This window comes from Malania oleifera, chromosome 10, assembly GCF_029873635.1.
Source record: "Malania oleifera isolate guangnan ecotype guangnan chromosome 10, ASM2987363v1, whole genome shotgun sequence".
Lineage (NCBI taxonomy): Eukaryota > Viridiplantae > Streptophyta > Magnoliopsida > Santalales > Ximeniaceae > Malania > Malania oleifera.
This window is the reverse complement of record NC_080426.1, coordinates 56,765,065-56,789,673: the sequence shown is the minus strand read 5'-3', so window position 1 is coordinate 56,789,673 and position 24,609 is coordinate 56,765,065. Positions and strand designations below refer to the sequence as shown.

The 24,609-nt window shown below is 35.6% G+C and overlaps 1 protein-coding gene across 2 annotated transcripts in view; it reads right to left on the bottom strand.

The window, feature by feature from the left end:
* Positions 1 to 316: 316 nt before the first annotated feature.
* Positions 317 to 24,609, bottom strand: part of LOC131166445 (uncharacterized) — a 63,925-nt gene continuing 39,632 nt past the window's right edge. For both annotated transcript variants that reach the window (XM_058125022.1, XM_058125023.1), the window contains exons 4-17: positions 12,940 to 13,168; positions 10,698 to 10,862; positions 10,097 to 10,369; positions 9,718 to 9,963; positions 7,930 to 8,331; positions 6,380 to 7,813; positions 6,071 to 6,127; positions 4,207 to 4,635; positions 3,206 to 3,429; positions 2,391 to 2,524; positions 1,601 to 1,873; positions 1,298 to 1,476; positions 957 to 1,148; positions 317 to 804 (exon numbers count right to left, since the gene is read on the bottom strand). In XM_058125022.1, the coding sequence (XP_057981005.1) occupies positions 1,044 to 1,148; positions 1,298 to 1,476; positions 1,601 to 1,873; positions 2,391 to 2,524; positions 3,206 to 3,429; positions 4,207 to 4,635; positions 6,071 to 6,127; positions 6,380 to 7,813; positions 7,930 to 8,331; positions 9,718 to 9,963; positions 10,097 to 10,369; positions 10,698 to 10,862; positions 12,940 to 13,168 (4,150 nt within the window). In that variant the 3' untranslated portion in view covers positions 317 to 804; positions 957 to 1,043. The remainder of the gene's footprint in view (positions 805 to 956; positions 1,149 to 1,297; positions 1,477 to 1,600; positions 1,874 to 2,390; positions 2,525 to 3,205; positions 3,430 to 4,206; positions 4,636 to 6,070; positions 6,128 to 6,379; positions 7,814 to 7,929; positions 8,332 to 9,717; positions 9,964 to 10,096; positions 10,370 to 10,697; positions 10,863 to 12,939; positions 13,169 to 24,609) is intronic.

Here is a 24,609-nt window from a genome sequence, read left to right as displayed (position 1 = left end):
GGAGCAATACTTTGCATATTTAATATTTTAATACAAATAAATTAAAAAACTCACTTAAAATGACAATATTATTTAATTCATACAAATGCTAAGTATTACATTTCAAAATACAGCATATGCTACGCAGTAGTAATCCAGACCTGCCTCCATCCGCTTTTGATCAGTCAAATGTTTGGGATACCCAACAAGAATGTGCTCCTTTAGTTAATAAAGAAATCTGCATTTCATTATTCCAAGCCCTGCAGACGCTAAATACATCGAAGTTTCAACGGCTACATTTAATAGAAAAAGAAAAGGAATAAAAGAAATACACTAATTGCAAAAGAACTTCGATGTATAACAGAAAGGGGGCCACAAGGTTAAATGGTTATATATACAGTGTGACCTAATGTATGCTACAATTTACATCAAATAAGAATTTGAGACTTCATAAGACACTGGGATTTCGTAAGGCAAAGAACATGACGAGTCAAAAACCATATAATCTTTTCTTTTGGATTGGATCTAATAAGTTATATGATATGCGAGAATGGAATTGGTCTTTATAATTTTACATTTTCGTCATATAATTTCTCATTTTCTTCCGTTCTCAATCTATTCCATTCTTGTATACTGAACATTGGGTAACATCACTTCCAATTGAATATACCGAGCTCACTGCAGCATAGAGGAAGAAATGTGCAGCTAGGCCAACCAACTTGGCTTCTCATTGCCGGCCCTGACCAATGGCTGGGATATGTAACATGGTTCAATTCAAGACCATGAAGGGAGTTATTTTCTGCCTCCGGATTACGCTAGCAAATGCTGCAGGTTTTAAAGAATCAAAATATGAGTTCCATGGAATGAATTTTAGGGTAACTAGAACATGTTTGCTGCAGACCAGGTATATTGAAAAAAATAAGAATAAACAGAACGATTTAAAAAAATAAATAAATAAATAATTTTGAGCTATTGACCTCTTTCTCAAAATTTAAAGTTTCTGCATTTCAGGCTCCGCTAGAAAAGTTCCAAGGTAGCTCAGGTGCATATGGATCTGAATTCATTCATGTTCCCTGCAGATAATCCTTGAGCTGAACCAGCTTTACAGAGCCATCCCCACCACATGTAAGAAAACCATGAGAAACAACTTGTATATCGGTAACAGCAGCCTATTACACAATGAAATGAGAAATTGCTTTAGGTAAGAGCGCACAGTTAAAATGTAAAATCTTCTTCCTTCATAACCATATTTTCAAAGTAAAAAATGAACAGGCAAAAGCTAGAATTTTCAATTTGAAATAATAATAATAATACTCACGCGAACAACTCCACCGAAACCCCGAGAGCTTGGTTGCAAAAACGTGTGCCTTTCATGCAATTTTGACCAATGAAATACCAACTTTGCACTTTTGGCATCCCAAAGTTTAACGTCTCCATCCTTACTTCCTGTTAAGAATAAGCTGGTATTTGGTATGGTAGATATTTTGGTGACACTCCCTTCACACATATCAATCGAAAAGAAAGATTAGAAAATGAAAAAGAAGAGAGGAAAATAAAGAACAGAAAAAAAATGAATTTTAGTCTTCAGTTATTATTAGAGAAAAAAGTAACTCATCTGTACCTAAGTGTGCCTTTGGTATGTACCAAAGCATCCCTTGTGCATTCTGATAACCAGATTTGCTAAGCATTCCAGTTGGCATGTCAGCCGTTGTTGCAGATGCATTGACATTTAGTTCACCATTATTCAGGCGCCTGTGCCTTTTGGTCCTTCCAGTTGCTATGTACCGGAAGTCATGAAGTCCAATATCACCACCTTTTCCACCAGTCACAATGAGGGGAGAAATAGAACCACTTCCAATGTCATTATCAAACACGGCAAGGGAGCGAGCACCACCTTCATAAGAAAGGTGATATGGGTTGGCATCATAACAGACAGGAAAAAAAAAAAAAAAAAGCTAAATTAATGAGCAAGTTACTCTGAACTTATCACAGCAGAAAGGACACTGAAAGGGAATGTATAAATACTAAGCACCCCCTTTTATGATGCAATAGTATAAAAATCTCAATCCTAGTCTATTTATGAATCAATTAACTTAAATTATACCTTAATTTCATTGATTTTGACAAAATTACTAACAATAGTTGAACTGCCTAACCATGAGGCAGTCCACTTCTTCTCACAATTTTCTTTACTATGCCTTCATCGAAAATATCAAATCATCAGTTTGTCTTGAAGTGCACAGAAGTGCACCTCTTGCCTTGTGCAATTACAACTATAAGTAAACAGCATTAGTCACTTCCAATTTCAAGTATCCTAACCCATTTCATAAAAGCCATAAACTCATAAGGAATCTGAAAATAAATGCACCTAATTTCACTCATGCATTTCAATATTATCAAGAGAATAAAACCTTCATGACAAACAATTGAGGCTCGAGAGGTAGCATGTGGAGCCAGTGTATCCCATATAACCACATTTACACCAGTGGAGCTACATCCAGCCACAGCAATAATAGATCCACTTGAAGTAACGTAAGTGATGTCCCTGCAACCGAGGTTATAGTTGGATTACATTTTTAATAGCACAAAGAAATACAAGTTTAACATGCAAAAATAGGGGGCATTCATCTAAATCCTTTTTAATTTTCATTTCTATTTCACAGAGAGAAATGTCAGCAAAAACTATAAAAGAAAAAAGGCCCATATGGACAAGCCATTTACCTCAACAGCATACTGGATGATACAACCCCTAAACTAACATAAAAGTTCATCAAACAGCAGATAACAACTAAACTACAACATAACTAGGAATGGTGATTGTAACAGGAATCAACCCAGAGCAAAAGCAAAATTTAATGAGGAGTTGGACAAGTGAGACTCCAGATCTATGGTCTCCATACTCCATCAGCTGTCATGTTTTTCATGACTAGCATGGAATAAATAAATTCAATAATCATATGTATAGTGTACAGGACTCGGGGCAAATAACCAGCCAATAGGATGTGATTTCTTGCTAAAACTAGAGGAAGACACTTTTCATTTTTATAAAGAAACAATAATGATAATATAAAAGAAGCATCAAGTTTTTCTTTGGTTTGAAGCACGAGTGCTAGGAGAATTCAGGAACCAGTTACTGTATCTGTGTTTTGGTTACAATCCAGCTTAGATAAAATAATAATACTATAAGTTGAACTGCCTACAACATCTAATTAAACAGAATACATACGATGCATGGCTGTTAAAACAAAGAGATGATTCTGTTGGGCGGATGTTGCTCCTTCCCCCCACCTCAAGCTGCCACGTGCATACAGTTCCATCTGATGCAGCGGTAGCAAATCTGTGTCCAAAGTGGTCAAACTGCAAAGCTGCTATTGATGCCAGTGCATATGGTGGAGGAACATTTGCAGCAGGCAGCACTCCATAAGTTGCAGTAGCTTTGTCTTTACCAAACTGCAGTTATTTCGTTTCACATTAGCTATGTGTCAGTTTGCCCTGTACATTCTCAATTACAATTCATAAACTGCCATTCTAGAGTACAGTTTCATACTACAGATTCTTAGCACAATTGCATGTCTTTTAAAAACCATAAAGAATGAAAGGATAGAACAGGACTGTTATAAACAGTGAAAATATTTTGTAAGGCTCCATTATGTGAAGTTTATATTATCCATCTACATAGAGATGAATCAGAAATATGAGAAGTTCAACAATTAGATAAGCATGTTAGTCTGTTCAATGTATAGCTGATGTCTCCAATCTTATTTTTAAGCACACTACACATAAGCTAGGACCAATCCTCAAGACATGACATCATGATTCATGAGCACCATGAAACCAAGTCACATGCTTAGCCAGTAGAAATGTACCAACGAAACTTCATCATTGCAAGAAGAATATATATATATAAAGGCATCCAGGGCTACAAGCTTTCATGCTTTGCGAGGGTAGGAGGAGAGTCATCAGAGTGTATGCAACCTTATCCCTGATTTTATGCAGAGAGATTGTTCCCTTGGACTCAAACACATGACCAACCAGTCACAAAGGAGTAACCTTACCATTGATCCAAGGCCCACACTCCATTGCTAGAAGAAATACAAAAGAAATTTTATCTGCTTCATGGAGGTCTTCAATAGCTTAACCCAATGGAACGATTTCTTAAGATTAGAGTAGCATGATGGAATGAGCCACATGTTATGCATATGATAAAAATAGATATAAGTTCCATACCTCCCACAAGTAAATGTGTGTATTACTAGAACCAACCAAGAAGAAAGGCCTAGATGGGTGACTGGAGAAAGCCCTCGTATTTATATTTTCCACTGTAGCTGGTGGATCAATGAACTCCTCAAATTCCTCCTGAATCTCCCAACCCAAACCAGAAGCACCGATACCAGCATAACCTGGAATTCCAAATGCTCCACCACCTGTTAAGTCTTTCACAGGTCTTGCAAAAGAACCCATGCCAATTGTTGCTCCACCCAACCCAAGGTGCGCCCCCTTTTTGCTTCCAAGACCAATCCCTGGAGAAACACATGTAGGAACAGGGGTAGATTCAGACCCAGCCCACCCATTTTTTGGCCAATCTGCTTCTGACCAGATATAGTCAGGGAGATCTCTGAAAGGTAGTGCATCTTCCCAATTGAAGAAAATTATCCCCTGTATAAGATAGAATTACGTGAGTTTACCAGACTTGGTATAAATGAGTATGAGTGCATGTGTGCACATGCACACACGGTCAAATGATTGAAATAGAAACATGGCATATTTAAGAAAGATTATGAAATTCCATTCTGATAAAGGACCACCATTGCATTGATGTAGTTGGTTCTTAACCCTTATCGCAACACAAAGCACCCTCAAGAAATGTAAAATGTTTCCCAAATGCGAAAAACCATTGGTTTCATGCTGGAAGCCTGCTTTAATTCTTTATCTAGGCTATTGTTGTTATATTGACATTCAACTCAAGAATCAAAATCTTAATTTTGTGAGCCAAGATTCGAGAATCAAATGTAATTGTAAGTTTCAACATGAATTCCATAAATCAGTTGTTGTTAGTTATATGTATATATGAAATAAACATTGAATATCATGATCAGCATTGAATGATCATGTCCATATGTATATATCTATGTATAAATGGAAAATATCTATGTATAAAGTGCAAATAGCAAGCCGCCTTTGAAATAAATAAAAAAAATCCCTCATATCCAAACATGTTTAGCTTCCAAATAAACTATTCTTGAGAAGAATTTAATAAAAGAAGACCTTTTGTGACTTTCAAATTCTTTAATAGAAACTAGGAACCCAGAAATTTTTAAACAATTCAAAAGAGGGATAAAAATTAGTGGATTTTGTAATTGCAGATACCATTGGAAAAAGGATTTAAGGTCTTTTGCATTGAAAATGGCGTTTGATTTTTTCAAAAATCCAATTTTACTAGGAACCAATTGGATCTGGGTCTAATCTGAATGGTTATTAAATCATGAATCCTAAGAATAGAACAGAATAGTGAACTGTATGAAGAATCGTAAGATTCCTGCTCAATTCCGGCTTACTTGGATTTGCCTACTAGATTCAAACTCGTAGGGTAGTGAATCAAATTGAATGGTACAATTTGAAACAAGAATCATATGATTTTGAAAATCATAATTGAGACAGAAAGATTGAATATCTCGAGAAATTTAAAGCCATTTTCTATGCCATGAAAGCAAGAAAAATGTGCATCCTCAGGAGAGGTTTTCAGAATTTAATTTATTTTTACAGTCAAATCATGTAATCATATTTCATATACACATTAAAACATGTGAATTACTTGTGTCAAGCACATGATGCAAGCATGTGTATGGGACACGTGTCCATTACACATTTTGCCACCCACTTACTAGCTACACGAATCCAATGAGAAAAGGTACTTTGGATGAATGAAGGAGGTGAATTTTAAAGTCCATATTCTTTGTACATTATACATAAAACCCAAATTAAGCATAGTATTGCAACCTTATTTCTCATATAATGAATGGACAGTAGCCAGACAGTCTATGGGAAAAAAAAAATTGAAGCTTTTATCACACACCCACTACATAGAACGTACCTTCTTGTTGCCAGCAAGTGCAGCTTGATGTTTATCAATGGAATTGATGCATAATGCCTGCTCCAGTTAATTTAATAAAGTGGAAAAAGAAATTAGTGGCAAAAGATATGATAAGGAAGCTCTGAAGGTTTTAGTTGCCAGAACTTCAAAGTCATCTAAAAAGCTGATGCACCAGAGCTTTGAATAATGGTTATTATTCGACAGTATATAAAATAACAGATAAAGAAGGAAAAAGAAGGGAGTAAGGGGAAGATGAGAAGCAGTAGGGTGAGGCAGCGGAGGAGAACGAAGAAGAAGTAGAAGGATTACCTCCAAGAGTTCTCCATTTCTCTTATAAATATCTTTAGGATTTTGAAAAGACTGAATATACTGTTTGGAGGTTGAATCTTTCAGCCCAGAACTTAGTAAAGTATGGCCATTCCCCAAAAGACCCCTAACAGTGGATCCTGCTCCACTACTGGCATAATTACCCCTAAGCCTGCCATCTTGATTATAAACTTCTTCAGTTTCAAACTCCCCGTTCATGCCTTCATAAAAGTTGCTCCATTTTTTAAAGGGCTTCTGTTTGATATATTGTGACCAACTTATTTTTTCTTGAGCAAAACAATCAGATATTATTTTTGGATCAGCACAAATATCCCATAATATTTCAGCGTATGGCAAATTAATGTTTTCATTTGTCATGCCCAAATCAACACTAACGTGTTTCAGATGCTTATGTAGACTTCTTGGTTGAGACTGGGGGGATTGCTGTAACCAGGCAAGAGTTGCTACATGCAATCCATCCTCCACTTTCTGCCACAGGTACAATGCAAACTGTTTAGTCCAATGAGAAGATACATGCGCTAGTGTGGTCTCTAGTATTTTAACCAAGATCACTGAGACTAGCTTGATCTGATTATTTATGCTGTTGCCATCAGGTTCAGAGCTTCCAAAACTCAACACCCATGGAGAAACAATGTCCCAAGAAATTCCAGAATAATATCCTTCTCCAAGTTTATCGAACACTACATATGACTGATGTTTCATGAAACCAAACATATATCGCCATAAAAAAGTCCCTATTATTTTCCATCTTTCATCTTCTGGTAATGAAGACATTATATCTCCACACTGTTCATGTTGCATCAATCTAGAAACTTGAATTCCATCGCCTACATTGTCAGTCAACAAATTGTTAGCAAGCAACTCTGCAGCCTGATGAAGCAATCTTTTCAGATTTGCCACATCAATTTCATAAGGAGTAAGCCCATCAGTACATGTGATCAAAAGGGGTTGCACCATCAAAATGAGACCTTTTGAAGTTCTTTGGAACCAAGAAAATGCAAAATCTACAAAATATTCAAATAAATCGAGAGCAGTAAAGGGCTTTATCATTATATCTTCAGTACAGGAGCCAGAAAATATCTCTAGGCTGCTTCTTAATCTCTTCAGTAACAAGATAAGACCCCGTATGTAATAATGCCAAGCCTCTGACGAATCTTGCTTGATTCCACCAGATAAATTGTTATCAATGGAACTTGACTCTGGTTGAGAGCAAGAGATGCTACATACAACAATAAATCGAGCTAATAAACAGGAGATTTCCTCAGCAGACTTCAAAAGTATCTTGGGCAAAATAGGACATGAATGGGAACTGTTAATAGTATGGCTTTTATCTTGTGACTGATCTTGAGAAGTATATCGGTGTAACATATCATACCCAATGAACAATAACCCACTATTACTTGATGAGACTAAAATCTGTAGAATGGGAGAAGACACATACAAATCAATCCCTCCTGGAGGAACAAAAATGGAACGCAAGTATCAGATGAATTAATATTAAATATGCATATTGCAGCCACCAAATTACATACCAAGTTCATTAAAGAGGCAGGAATCAAAGAAAACTTCTGCTCAAAAGTTGCAACCTGTGTGTGTAACTTATATTGAAAATTCTCAAGTGCCACCCTGTACTGATCAATCTTTTGCTCCTTCAAGCATGTCATTGCCCCAAAAGATTCCATATTGGTGGCCAGCCAGCTTGGATGCTCCTTAATCAATTTAGACAAGTATTTCATTGCTAAATCTAATTTAACATGGGACTCCAAAGTCAATGCCACATCACCAAAGAGCCAGTTAGAGGAAAGATTAGGCATCGGCTTCAGTATGGTGCTCAGAATTTCAGAGTTTCCAATGTATGATGTGCTTCCTTTATCTGTTATATCTGTAATCCCAACAATGCTAGGAGAAGATGAAAGGCACTCCAAGGCTTCAAGCTTAAAATGAGAATCAGATAAAATATTAATGATGAACCAAAGAAATTCCATCCAAAAATCTAAGCCTACAACCTATGTTTTTCAATCATTTAGACTATGAATTAACCTTTAAAAATTTTAAAATTAAATAAATTCCTATTCCCAAAAAAAAATGTTCTTCAAGGCAATGACCTATTTTGAGCTTAAATGAATGACAAAACCCAGCTTGACACCTGTCTGAGGGCTGCACCTAGGCTTGCTTGTATGCAGTTGGAGCAAATAAGCCATAACAAACATATTTTGAACCGAAAAAAGAAAAAATAATTTTGAACCCAGATCCTTGGACAACTTCCACGGGCTCAAAAAGAGGCCATATTACACCCAGATTTCATGGCATTAAAACAATTACTAGTAGTGTAATTGTTAGGCTACCAATTATACTGAAAGCTTTAGCTGTTAGGACTTGAGCAAATGCATATCAAGCCATCCAACACCATTCCTCACATGCAATCCCATCTCAAATGTAAAAATATGAACAAATTAAACATGGACAGATGCACAACTACAAAGAACAAAGTGTAATATAGCAAACATTAAGGAGGAACAAAACAAATCACAAGACTCAGATCCAAATCAGAGTGTTTGTACCATCTTAGATCACGAAGGAGAGTTAGTATTCAACAAGAAGCATGAAACCAAGTTAGATCATCCGATCATCCATTTGACCTTTTTTTATTTTTTATTAATATTATTATAATTATAATTATTATTATTATTATTATTAATATCACAAGACTCAGAACCAAATCAGAGTGTTTGTACCATCTTAGATCACCAAGGAGAGTTAGTATTCAACAAGAAGCATGAAACCAAGTTAGATTTTTTTTTTTTTTTTTGTCAGTGTTGACAATTACAAAGCCCCTTTCTACTAAACACACACATGCACATGTAGATCTCATCATTTAATCAGTAAATTCATGTAAAAACTAAATATGGTGACCAAATCAGTAAGGTTGCTCCACTGCAATCAAGAAATCACAGGTTTGAGTTGTGGAAACATCCTTTTTCAATAGGGGTTAGGCTCTGGAGATTTGACGCTCCTAAATCTCATCAGGACACTCATACACAAGCTGCCCTTTTTGTTCAGGTAAACATTAATGCATGTCCCCAAAGAAAATAAAACCCTCACACACAGGCTGCCCTTTTTGTTCAAGTAAGTATTAATGTATGTGGCCCAAAGAAAATAAAGACCCAAGCTCTGGACAAGAACAAACTTTTGATAATGAGACATGACAATATTTCCTGGAAAAATTAAGATATTTATAAGATAGATTCAGCTACAACATTAGATTCTCATCTGCAACAGTAATTCCGCATAAAAGAGTTATAATTATAAAATAAACTTACTGGAAGGCCACATCTGTTTAATGCAGTAGCCGTCATCAAATTTGCCCAACTACTCAAAATTGCAGCATTTTGCTCCCCTACAGCATTCCTCATGCTAGTTTTGGATGTCAGCGTCAAGCAATACTGACCAATACTCGGGTCTAAAAAAGCAGCATGATTGGACATCAAGGCTGACTTATTGAAAACAGAGTCTGTTTGGAAAGCAAGCATGCTCAGAAATGATTGAGAGTAATTCCCCAACAACCACTGCAAATAAAGGAGAGTCACTACAAGTTATCAAAAGAAAACAGAAATATTTCATTAGTGTAGCTATATCCATGAATATCTTTTTCATAAAAAAATAATAATTGCAAGTGTGCAAGTTTCAAACTTCAGGCACCTCCATAAGGCTTGCAAGCCAGCTGTCGCCTCTCTTCATTGCAGATGGCAGTATAAACTTTGATATCAGATGATGCTCTAAAGGTCCACCATGCCCCTCAACAAGACGACAAATTACAAGAGCAAGTTGCTCATCCCCAAGGTTTCTTGCACAAACATTAACTGCAGAAGAAGTATCACCTCCAAGCAGAAAAAAAGCAATAGCCAGCTCCAGCTGATGTCTCCCCATCAAAACATAAGCATTCTTCAAAGCAGCAGCTTTATTTTTCTCTTCCTGTAACAGTAATCAATCCTAATAATCAATCCTAATACACATAAATACAACAAAATAAAATAATTGACCAATCTTTGATAAGCTTGGGATGTCAACAGCATCATGTTCACAAAAAGATGACTGTATCAAGGGGAAGGAATTTGGAACAATAGGCAGAAAAATTACAGTTTATTGGCCAAAGATTCAAATTATGGCACCAATAAGAGATGAAATTTCAAGTCCAAGACCATGAAAGTGAAATTTCTTCCAAGAAAATGTTTACAATAATTTATTCCTACCTAATCAACAAATCAAACAATAACTTGACAACCTACCATTCACGTTATACCTGAAAATTTCGTGAAAGAAATGCCACCAAGGGCTTGTCCTTTTCATCCTTGCTGATTTTAAAAAGGCCAGCCAAAACTTGAATCCTATTTAATGCTACATATAGAAGTGCACAAGATTTAGGATCCTTGTTCTTCAAATATTGCGATCTTGCCAGTTTCTCCATCTACAACAAAATAACTGTATCAAAATTATTTACCATATGCCATAGAACTCAGCCCACTATACTGCATCTCAGACACTGTAGTGTATTCATACAAGGGGCTACAGACTAAACAAGAAAAGTAAATCATCAAATAATCATATATAAAGTGATATGTAGGATCATGTGCACACCCAAAGTGGGGTGAAAAACAGAAATTTTCCTTCCATAAACATGCTAGATCAAATCTGAGACAAGCTCTCTGTTTTTGTGAAATTATTTTTTTGGAACCGTACCATTGTCTGCTCAAAGCTCAGAAGCATATCCACATGCTTAGATGCTATGAGTAAAACGATTGATGATTCAAGTCACTGAGAAGAAAGACAGATATGGCACTTGGGGTAGCAAAGGAGCCAACCCCATCTAAGGATGACAGGTAATTTAAGAATTCAAGTTTGCAGCCGAATCCCTTGCAACCATGTTAGATTTTCTCATACCAAATTATTCATGAAGTTAACAACGCGAATTGAGTTACAATAGAAAATGCAACTGCTCTCTTCCGTCAAAAAAAAAAAAGCTAACAAACAAATAAATATAACAAGGCAGCTGTTCACTATGGACATCAGATGGCCCACTAGCAAAGGCTCATTTCACCCTGCATTTGAGCAGGGCTCCAACTTCATTATCCCCTTCCCCAGTTACCTATCAAAAAGTTGTGTGTATGTGTGTGTGTAAAGCAGTTTTTCACAAAAAGCTATGGACAATCACTCCTTCAATAGAAATTATTGTCAGTTGATGCCCATTGCCAGATGCATCACCCATCTTGATAACACAGTGAATTGCCTTATGCCTGGGAAAGTGAAACCAGTACACAAAATAAACAACAAAGAGCCTCACCTTTCTCGACACATTTCCACCTGGTGATAGACCAGGCAAAACAGATAAAAACCTGCTTATCCAAACAGAATCTGATCTGCCAAAAGACCCTAAACCAACTCATATCCAATCCGCATGTTAAACAAGGCAGATATGGATTGTAATATGCTCATCCGATTGTCCACCCAACCTGCCACAGATTATTCTATCCAAATCTGTGGTGGATGCTATGCAATGATATGATGAATCAAAGCACTAGAATTGATTAGAGAGACTTTTCACACACTATTTAAAAATATTGAGGAAGATTCATTAGTCATTTTCTTTAAGAATGACCTTTTAGAATAATTATTCTATTTATATTTAAATTTCTAAGGATAATTACACTTCTAATTGTGATTTTTTCAATTTTTGATAACTATGTTTTACCAAAAATTGAATAGTTACGTTTTCTATTTAGATTCGGATTTTTTTTTCCTTTATGCTCTCATGCCTATAGTTTTGCTTGCATAAATGCACAATTAAGAAATTATTAGATTATAAGAAATGTTCTTAATTTTGTGATTAGTTATTGAATGTTTTACAATTTTTCAAATTATAAATTCAAAAAAAAATTAATAATTATGTCGTGAATTAAATTACCAATCAAAAAGGGTAAAAAATTATTAGGTGTGACAAATTATCTGCTATTTGGCATGGATTATCATATCCAAACCACCACTTTATTGAGTTGGATATGGATTGTAATTTTCTCATCCAATTATCCACCTAATCCATCACAAATTATCCAATCCCATCCACTTAGCCAGGCCTATTTGGTGACAATTCTCAATCTAATGATATATGAGTTCAAGTGTAATATCTACTTTGCAAGGAACAATTTTTGTTATTTTTAAACAAATAAGTTTCTAAATATTTTCCCGACAATTAACTTCTGATGTGGTGTTTGGGGAGCTCCATAGATGCATTCTTGCACCGAATACATTTTTTTTTTTTTTTTAAAAAGGGCTGCTTTTAAAGCTACATGTTCATGTATTATTTTTCCATTAAAAATCAAGGGCAATTTAACCAGTACAAACACATTGTCCTACTGCAATGCATCTCATACATTGACTTTTCATTTAAAAAAAAACCTTTCATTATAACTGTTTGAATATAATAACAGAAATATTGCCACGCCAATAAGAAGTAAAGGAAAAACAAATATGTCAAGCATAGATTTTACCCTTGTGCGCAATTGAGCTGCATTAGTAAACCAAAATCCAACACCCAATGTCCGCATTTCTTGCCAAGAAGGTTCATTAGGCAAGAAAGAACCAAATAAAATTTCTTGGTAATCAGAGTGAAAGACCCATCCAATCAGTTCTGAGTCAACAATCAATTCCTCCATTGATGCCAGTCTACCAAATTTTCTATGAAAATATAGTTGCTGAAACCTAATGGCAACCCAAAACCTAGAATGAAACAGAAGGAAAAAGAAGAATCAACAAGTATATCCCAATTGAACACAATGCTTCCATTGGTACAGGAACAATAGAAAAAAGAAAGAGAAAAGAAAAAATACTGGGGTGGGAGAGGGGGGTAAACTCTGCACTGAAAAATTCTAAGGCAAACATATATTAGCAAATAATGCTCAAGGTTACTAACTTACTATTGGTTCTCAACACAAGAGGGGTGACATAACCCAAAACAATGCAGTCAAAGTTTCATAATCAAAACCAAATCAAATGGAATATTGGATCTATTATTTCTTTTTCTACTTCTTTCAAGTGCAAGATAACCTCAAGGGGTTGTCGATAGAGTTGAAGTTACCAAATTCTGAAGGGTCAATATCAATTTATGCCCAATTGCTCCACATATAGTCCCTCAAACCATATTTTCTAAATAAACCAAGTTCAATCTGAGATGATCTTGTGAGACTTGCTATAGAATGAATACATTTATTTTTCAAATGATTCCTATCTTCAGGTATACCCATTCCAATGTAAAAAAAAAAAGGGGAGCCCAGTGCACAAAGCTATGCGGGGTCCGGGGAAGAAATATAAGAAATATAAATGGTGATTAGTTACATAAGTCTATCACAACTTGTATGTAATAAGATGGCATGTGAGATACAACTAGGCAAGAGACGTCAATATATGATTACTGTAAAAACAAAACAACAAAACTCTCTGCTTTAAAATTTTCTATTATAAAAATGCTTGTTTGAGTGGAAAACAATTAGCATTCAACAACTTTAACTAAATGGTATCTAAAGTCATAAATTTTGATTTCGTTTAAAATTTTGAAGCTTCAAAAGTACGGAGATTTTGAGGGGAAGATTGATATCAATTTCAATTTTGATTTTGATTATAAAAAATGATGGAAATTAGGAGTAAAGCATGGAAATATTTTATGAATTTTAGAAATGGTTAATAGATATAATAATGGAAGTTTTAGAACAAATATATTATAAATTAAATACAAGAACATGAATGATAGGTATGTTGTGCCTGAGGTGCAGTAGTTTTAATATAATATTCATATTAAACATATTAAGTTAACATTAATGAAATTCATAAATCAATTAAAAGTTATTTACTATACAAATGAACATAATTTAGACGAAGGTGGTTAAATAAAATGATGGTTCTAATATCTAAGTTTAATTTTTCACATAATTTCAAAAGCCCTTATAACTGTCTTTGGTTTCAACCGGGAATAAATTAATTAATTAAGAGAGAAATTTCACACCACATTTAAGTCTCACATTTGGATCCCAAGGCAATTTCATCCCAATTAAAATTTTGACAAATTCCGCTAAAATTTCAAGATCTCGATAAATTACAAGTACGTTGAAATTTCGCCAGAAATTTTGCAAGATGGACATCAACTACCATTTCAATTTCGAGGGTGGTTGGAAGCAGAAATTTTGATATAAATTTTGAAAGTTCGTGGAAATTTAAGACCATGATTGTATCTATTAATTCTATTCCAATTGAAGAACATAACATGTTCATGCTCCGCATTCCAACATCATCAACATTCTACTAAATGAAGGCCTTAGATATTTTGGGGAGAGGTTCCCCCCCCCCCCCCCCCGCGGGGGGCCCATTCTCTTTTTTGTATGAACTTTTAAAATTAGAAGTTGGGTATAACATGTTTAGTAAACAGAAATGTCAGATTTTAAAAGACCATCTTTTATCTTTTTTGGGGAACTTTGAGAAGCGGCAGAGTTTTTTTTAAAGAAATATATATTGACAGAGAAAAGAAAAAAGTACAACGGGAAGGGAGTAAGAGTCCACCAAAAGAACAGCAAAAACAATTTTTTGTACATTGTTGAATAGAAATAAGAATGCCAATCTATGATAATTTCGTCATCATTGCATTGCTCTCGAATGCATTCATTTTGGTGTAAAATATCACAATGTGATAAAAGAATCAATTAAAAAGGGTTTCCTAATTGAAATTAGGAATTCTTTGGGCCCCTTAGGGATAGACCTTCAAATTGCAAATTTTTATTCATTTTACCATTTAAAAACTTACAATCAAATGAACAAGCCCAAAGATAGCCAAAAACACTACTCTATGCCACAACAAATGAGGAGAGGCTCTACAAGCCATAAAATTTCTTGTATTCCTCTCAATCCAAAGGGTCCACAGAATAGCAAAGACCGCACTTATCCATAAAAACCTTCTTTTTTCTACTCTTTCTAAAGCCCCGAAATTTCATTGGCAAGAAATTGCTCAAAGCCAGAGGTGCCACCACACTACACCAAAAACAAGAAAAAAGAGCATTCTATAGATTATTCGCCACCCAACAATGAAGAAAAAAGTGTGCTCAGATCCTAGTAGGGCTTATAATCTGTAACAAATGATGTTGAGAACCACAATCCATATGAAAGTCTAAATCTTAAAGGGAACCTTTGCCTTACAAATAGTATGGCTCAATGGAACTTGGGAGCTTTAAAAGTTAAAGATTTGGAGCTTTTAAAAGCTAAAAGGTAGCTTTTTTCTAACAAATTATTCTGTTACATGATTATACTTATTTCTTCACAAATAATACAAAATTATCTAGTATTTGTGTTTCTTAAAATGACATCCACATTGGTCATTTTAAACATTTCAGACACTTGGCTGAAACACTTTACGGCCCTTTCACCAAATATTCAGGATTCACTTTTTGTTTCTAATAGCTCCTTTTTCAGAGGGCGTTCAACAATTTATATAGCCACTTAATCAACTCGTTTTCATCGGGGCTCCTTTTTAGAAGTTACTTTGCATTAGCCTCAGGGGGCCAAACTAAGTCTTGGAATAGAACTCATACATCATAATCAAAACCAATAATTATATCGGCACACCCTCAATAAACTTCATCAAAGATTGGCTGGTTGGCAAAACCTTTTTTCTCTCCAAGATGGAATGTGTTACCCATCATTTCTATTATGCAATTTTTTCCTCAATATACAATGCAAACAGTAGATATTTCTTTGCCTTTGTAATAATATTCACCAAATCATGAAATTCTTCCTCATGGGAGACACAGATGCAAAAGCACCTCCATGCAGTTAATTAGTCAATAGTTACAAGACCCAACGCTCATGAAGGCTTAGGAATCTGATCTTATTGTTTAGACAAAAAAAAAGTTTCATCAAGACAAGATGAAAGTCCACTCACAATTTTCTGGTGTGTTTGGAAAGAGAGAAACAGTAATGTTTGGTAATTCAACCTCAGCATTTCTGACAAGCAAAGAGCAAGGCCGTTAATAGCTGGCATAGTGGAAATGTTGTACATGATTTTAATGTAATCTTTGATCTTTGTGACATCCTTCAGGATGGTTGATTTTTTGTAAGTTGGGCTAGCCTCCCCTTGGTGCCTTTTCAATAATTCCCTTTATTGATATAAAAAAAAGAGTACAGATTTTGGAGGACAATGAATCTCCTTCAAAATATGATACAAAAAAGGAAGAAACACCAAAAAACCAGAAATTAAACAAAGCCATCTAATCCCTTTGCACATCGACCAGCCTCACCCTCCCAAATACACCACGCTACAGAAAAAGTAGCACATTTCCAAATAATCTTCCCCTCCTAACCACTTAAAATTTTGAAAGCAAAAAATTTTCCAGGGAAAAGCAACGCACTCCCCAAAGACCCAAACATAACCCAGGAAAAAGAAGCACACAAAAACATGAGAGCATTCGACTCATCAATTTCAAGGAGTGCAAAGAGAACCGTACACCCATTAAAAACTAAAAATCTTCAAAGAAAGAATTTAGAAAAATTCCCTCAACACATCCAAAGTCCAAACCCTACGACAGAAGGACAAAAAAGAATCAAGCACCCAAACAGCAAACAGGATGAAATGTTTCTTTCATTCATATTTCTTCTAAAATAAGGTTCCAAGAAGCAAGCACTCCCTCGAAAAGAAAGAAACTAGGAATGGGAGCATTAAGACGATTCAAAAGAGAATAGAGATGAGGAGAAGCAATACAAAAAGAAGCATCCTCAATCCAATCTCCCTCCGAAAACAAAGTACAAAGTCTCTCCCCATTATGAATGTGAAGCCTCACCTAAGGAATAAATTGATGGAAAACCTGAGAAATAAATTTCCAAGGGCTCACATAAGTCGCATTAGCACTGGCCACAACATCTGGTTCCCATCCATCCTGTTGGATCACATGTTTACAAAGAATTAAAAGATGGAAAAAAAAAAAAAAATTAAAAGGGCAGTCTGGTGCAAAAATCGCCCGCGTAAGCGACGTCCGGGAAAGGGGTGGACCACAATGGTCTATAGTACACTGCCTTACCTTGCATTTTTGCAAGAGGCTGTTTCCACAGGATTACATCAGTCGCATTTACACCAGCTATATCAACCTGCCCACCCTATTGGATCCTATATTTACTATGGATTACCTTGTGTCATAGGGGCTGAAGCTCTAAAAGAAAGTGACATGACCATTTACTCACTAAGACAATGTTCTTGGGCACTAAGTTTCCCATACCCAACCCACAGCCATCAAACATTTTCCCAACAAATCAAATGATCCCTCTTACTCTCATCCACCCCTAACCAACCCCAAAAAATAAAAAATCTCCTGGTAATTTGTCCAACCTATAAGCAACTTGCATGAGGATTCCAAAAAGAGAGAGCAAAATTTTATCAGCAAAATGGAAATTCATTAAAAGGCATCAAGGGGATGCCACCCATTTACAGAGCTGCAAACTCTTGCCTGCTCTGCAGGGTGTCAAAAATCAAGGATTACAAGTGAGTCAACTAAGGACAAACCACTATGCCATGTAGTAACACTGTAACAGTAGTAACTAGTTGTTCTTTACAACATTTAAGGGATGTTGGCATTCCTTCAAAAGCTCTGTTATTCCGTTCCATAACAACAAAAAGATGGCAAGGGGAATCAGGGACAAAGCTATCCTCCTCTCCTTGCTAGCATGGATTCCATTCCAAGCCCATAGCTCACCTTCCACCGTTCGAGCAATATCTTACTGAAGTCTGCTGAGAACATGACCAAATCCCAAAGGGCTCTGGCCCAGGACCAGTGCAAGAGGATGTGATCAATAGATTCCGCACATCAAAAACACAAGAAGCACCTACTCACAAGGGTCCCATGCAAAGAAAGCAACTTGTCCTTTTTGAAGGTTGTCAAATGTAAGAATTTTTCTAAGAGTAGCCTCCCATGCAAAGAAAGCAACTTTAGAAGGGGCTGCTGTTTAAAGGGGGGTTGATGATAAGAAGCATAAATTAAAGTATTATGCCCCCCATGGATGAAAAAGCAACACCTAACCAACCCCCTCCTCCCCCCCCCCTCTTTCCCTGGGATGCCAGGAAAAACAGCCACCTTCCTACAGCCAGATTGCAAAAAGAGAAGGCTCTAGTATCTACGATTACCTCCTAGCAGCACACATAATTACATACATAAGAAACAGGCAAGTTATGGTTAACATAACCCCCATCTCTTTTAACTAAGTTACACCTGCCTCTTCTGAATTAAAACCAACCAGCCCACTAATCTTTAACCTAAACACTCTCTAAAACACTTGCAAAAAAGTAAGCACATTCACAAAGCACTTCTTCTCCTTGGACAAAAAGGGAATAGCATTAGCAAACTGTAAATGAGATATGACTGTATCCTCTGGCCCCACCCTAGGATAATCCACTGCACCTCTCTCCACACTGCAAGGTTAACAACTAGTCCTCTTACTCAGAAGTCAACAACATCCGCCAATATAGAGAAAAGAAAAGAAGACAAAGGATCACCTTGATGAACACATTTGGATGCACAAAAACAAAGCCCACCATTAACTGCAAATGCAAATACAATGGAGGGAAGATAGACCCTAATCCACTTCCTCCACCTACAAGGCTACAGCCAAACCCTTCTCATTTCTAAAACCCAATCAAGACACCCCATCTTCACTTTTGGCTGAACAAGCATATTCATATTTAACTATAATCATGTGGAAACTATGAAAAACCCTGCTTCACTTAGGGGTTCTGTTCTCAAAAGGAAATATTACCCCACATCATCCTTTCTATCATTCGTTGCCACCCCCTGTACCTCTGTTTAAGAGTGATCAAGTGCAGATTGGTGATAGAACTCCAACTGCTTTTATAGCACCACAATTGATTACCAGTTCGGCCTTTCCACAAGCCCACTGCAGAATCTCTTTACCTCATTAGGTAAGGCTACAGTCTCAACCTAACACAAGAGAATGGGACCTCTAGTCACTATCAGTACAAGAACCAAATTCCATTCAATCACATTGCTTCCAACCTATCTTGTCCTTCTCTGTAGGTCAACTGCCACAAACGTCCTGTTGGCCTAACTAAGTTTTTCAATCTTGTTTTGATGATAACAAAATGAAGATATTTTAACATGTGTTGTTGAGAAACTTTATTTCAAGATTACATAACCCTACACTCATGATTGTCATGGAAGCAAGCTGGAAATCAAAGCCAAATCAAGTGAAAGCTTCTCCGAGTATTTAAGCATTAAAAGACAAATGAAAAAGCTTGAAGACCTAAAGGGACTCGAAGTCAAGATGAACAATCAAGAGACTTGAAGATTTAGTACTTAAATGTCATATTCAGTAAAGTTGTTTGTAAGTACTCCAAATCAAATATAATTTAGAAATATGAAGCTCTTTAGGGGAAATACATGGACTTAGAGACCTATTTTAAAACCCCAGAAAATGTTTTATGAAAGATCAAAGCAAAAGAGCAAAACTAAATTTGAAACCCAAAAATGAAAAACCAGAAAGAGGACTGGTCAGCCGACTGACCAGAAATGCACTGGGCTTACTCAACCAACTAACAGAAAATCAACAGCTAAGTTAACCGCCCAGCCGACTAATACAATGAACTGAAATCACTCAGCCAACTGACAGTGCCCAGCCGACAGACCCATTTTGAACTATGTCGAGCCAGCCGACTAACAATTTCCTGAATTTAATTTCTGGCAGACAGAAGGGTGTCAGCCGCCTATCCAGCCGACTGACCCTGTGGAAATATACTACTCAGTCACTTGTCCAGCCGATGACTCCATGGGATTTGATTTTTTAAACTCCAACGGGAAAATTTCAAAAATTAGTTTTTCAATTATGAACGTTATAAAAACTTGGTAGACACTCCAAGTTACTTGGGGAACAAGGAAACTAATCCTAAAATTCCTATAAATACTCCTTTTATCCCAAGAATTTAATCACCAAGTAATCACACAGCACTCTTGTATTCAAGCTTACAATCTCTCTCTAAGTTCTCTATTGCTCACACTCCATCTGGAAGATAACTTTTGAAATCGTTGCTGAATCATCAAACTACGGTTCTTACACTGAGTTTTCTCAATCACTTAACGAACCTTTGGTGATCTCTATACTTGAACTTCATACTTTCTTTATTATTATTTGATTGAAGTATATTTTGTGCTCTAACTTGTACAACTCTACTATGTTTTGAGAGTTTCTATGTACTCAAATTCTAGTAGCCTTCTCATTGTATTATTGACGGTTCAAAGCTGATTTGGATCGTTGTACCAAGCGGGGGTTGATCGCTTGGAGAGGTTTCTCTTCCTAAAAAAGAGGGAATATTGTAAGAGGCTTGCTCAGCTTGGAAAGGGGCATACTTAGTGGAATCCTTTGGTGAAATTGACCAATGGCGAGGACGTACGCTAGGGATAAGCCGAACCTCGTAAATCTCGGCGTTCTTCTCATCCCTACTCTTTTTTTTTCTACAACATATATTCTTGTGTATGCTAAATGCAGGTTGCAGGGCTTAAAATCAAAATTCAAAGAAGACTCTTGATTTTAGAAAGTACATTTCAATTAACCGTTTGCGGAAACCCACAAGGGAGTATATTTGTTAATTTTCAGAAATCTTGATTAAGAGAAACGCAATAAAATTCCATCCAAAGAAGGGTATGCAAATAACTACAGAATTGCTACCAAAAAACATAAAATTCTTGAATGATTGAAATTGATTTTCATATTTTGGTTTGGATTGTGTTTTTAATTTTTTAGTACTTTGTGGTGTGATTTGGTTGTGATCATAAGTTGATTGATTTACTTTCTTATTGTTGCATTAAAAAAAAGTAAGAAGTTGAAAAGAAATTAAATTTTTAATTAATCCAATTCACCCCCCTCTTGGGAACGCTATTCTAATTTCAATTGGTATCAAAGCCTAGTTATAGTAAATCTTAACAAGAAGCTATAAAAAGATCGAATGGCACACATAGGAGTAGCTCCCTTCGAAGAGGGCCAATCCTCAACCCGACCACCAATCTTTTGTGGACATAACTATACTTTTTGGAAAAAACGAATGCAAATCTATCTTCAACATATGGATTGGAAAGCTTGAGAAGTTGTCATAGATGGAGATCTAATTCCTACCAAAATAGTGAATGGAAAACAAATTCCTAAAGAAAAAAAGGATTTGACCGATATAGACTACAAAATGGTTCAAATAAATTCAAGTGCCATAAATGCCTTGTATTGTATTATAGACGCTAATGAATTCAATAGAGTCATGGCCTATAAAATGGCCAAAGAAATTTGGAACCATTTAGAAGTAACGTATGAAGGAACGGTAGATGTTAGAGACAATAGGATTGACATGCTAACCAGTGAGTATGAAGCTTTCAGAATGAATTCAGATGAAACAATCACTAGTATGTATACTAGATTTACTCACATAATAAATTCTCTAAGTGCCTTAGGAAAGATCTACACCACCTATGAAATGATTCGGAAAATACTAAGAGGTCTTCCCTCCATATGGGGGAACCAAAGGCCACTACAATAACAGAAGGAAGGAACCTTAAGACCACCTCACTAGATGAACTTATAGGTTCACTACTCACTTATGAAATGGCATTAAAAGAAAGAAACCCTGAACCTAAGCATAAGAAGTCCATTGCCTTAAAAGCAGCTAGTAAAAGCTAAAGTGAAGATGAAAGAAAGTCAAGTGACCTAGACCAAGATGAATTAGTATTCATCACTAAAAGACTTGGCAAGTTCTATAGAAGAAATAAAAGGTTCCCTAGAAAATTTAGTAAAAAGAAAACAGAAAAAAGGGAACAAGTAGGAAAGAAAACAAAAGTAAAAATGACCCTCCTACATATTATCATTGCAAGAAACCAGGACATATCAAGCCAGAATGCCCTTTACTCAAGAAGGATAAAAAGAAGAAGAAGGAGGCAATGAAAGCTACATAGGATGATTCAAGCACAAGCAAAACGGAGAACGAGTCAAACGGACAAGAGATAGCAAATATGTGCTTCATGGCAAATGATGAAGAGGTAAATTCTTACTACTCATCATCAACAGAATCTAATAACGAATCTTGTGATACCATGCCCTCCTATAAAGAACTACAAACTGAGTTGTTTGCCTTACATAAAAGGTTTCTCAAAGTCTCCAAAAGAAACATAACTTTGAAAGAACAAAATGAAAAACTAATGAAACAACTTGAATTTTCTAAATCCATTGAAAAGGAGAAAGAATCTCATATTGAAAAGTTAGAAGCGAAAATAAAAGATATGACTCAAGAAATAGTCAAAATACAAGCAGATGATCAAAATAAGAAGAATTTAGAAATAATTGAACTTAAGAAGTCAATAGAGGAGAAAGAGAAAATCATTTATAACTTTACCAAACGTAAAGAAAATTTTGAAAAGATGATTGGACAACAAAGATTACATGAAAATAGAGAAGGAATCGGATATAATGGAAAAGCAAATAAAAGAAGTAAGAAGTTATTCATGGGATATTTTGTTAAAGAAGCAAAGTACTATGCTAGTACTTCCTCAACCAATATACATGAACATACTACTTGCTACATGTGCAAGAATAAAGGACATGTGACGTTTAATTGCCCGCTCAAAAGGAAATATGTTAAAGTTCAAGGTGAATGGAAAGTAAACAATGGAACTAGAAATAATTCAAAGAAAGTTCAGAAAATTTGGGTTCCAAAAAACTAACACCATTCATCCTTCATTGTAGGTGTGCTTTAGGACAACACCATCAAGGGAAAAGTGGTACTTGGACAGCGGGTGTTCAAGACACATGACCGGAGATAGGACCAAGTTCACCACCAAAACAAAAAGATGGGGGATACGTGACCTTCGGTGACAATGTCAAAGGTAAAATTGTTGGCATTGGTAAAATACGTAAAGAACCCTCTCTTACAATTGATGATGTGTTGTTGGTAGATGGTTTAAAACATAATCTTTTGAGTATTAGTCAATTAAGTGACAAAGGTTTTGAAATAATTTTTAAGAAAGACAAATGCATTATTCAAAATCCTAAGAATGATGAAACCTTATTCACAGCTCATAGGGTAAATAATGTATATTGTATAAATCTTGATAACCTAGTTAATCAAAATGTGACTTGTTTGGCTGCCATGAATGAAACTAGTTGGCTTTGGCATAGGAAACTAGGACATGCAAGCATAGACCTATTCTCTAAACTATCCAAGAAAAGTTTAGTAAAAGGATTACCAAATACAAAATTTATAAAAGATAAGATTTGTGATGCATGCCAAAAAGGAAAACAAGTCAAGACAAGTTTCAAAAAGAAGAAGTACATATCAACTGGTAGACCCTTAGAACTCTTGCACCTAGACTTATTTGGTCCTACTAGAACACAAAGCTTAGGAGGCAAATAATATGCCTTTGTGATTGTGGATGATTATTCAAGATATACTTGGGTATTGTTCTAAGCAAATATAGATGAAGCTTATAACATGTTAATCACTCTATGCAAGAAACTACAAAATGAAAAAGGCTATAACATAACTAACTTTAGGAGTGATCAAGGTAGAGTGTTCAAAAACAAAGATGTTGATAAATTTTGTGATGATCATGGTATAAACCATAACTTTTCAGCACCTAGGACTCCACAACAAAATGAAGTTGTTGAAAGAAAAAATAGAACACTTCAAGAAATGGCAAGAACCATGTTAAATGAAAATAATTTACCTAAGTACTTTTGGGCTGAAGTCGAAAATACAGCTTGTTATGTTATAAATAGGGTATCTATTAGATCAAGTCTAGATAAAACACCTTATGAACTATGGAAAGGTAGAAGACCCAACATAGCTTACTTCCATGTATTTGGATGTAAATGCTTTGTTCTCAATAATAAAGATGATTTAGGTAAATTTGATGCAAAATCAGATGAAGTCTTATAAGGTTTATAATAAAAAAACACTTACTATCGTTGAATCTATGCATGTAACTTTTGATGAATCAAATAAAGAAATTAAGAATGATGAAAGAGAAGATATCTCACAAAAAGAAGAAAATCTTGAAATAAAAGAGGAAAACAATGATGAAACTTCAAATGAAAACCCCACAGAAAACCAAGAACTACCAAAAGAGTGGAAATATGTTAAAAGTCAT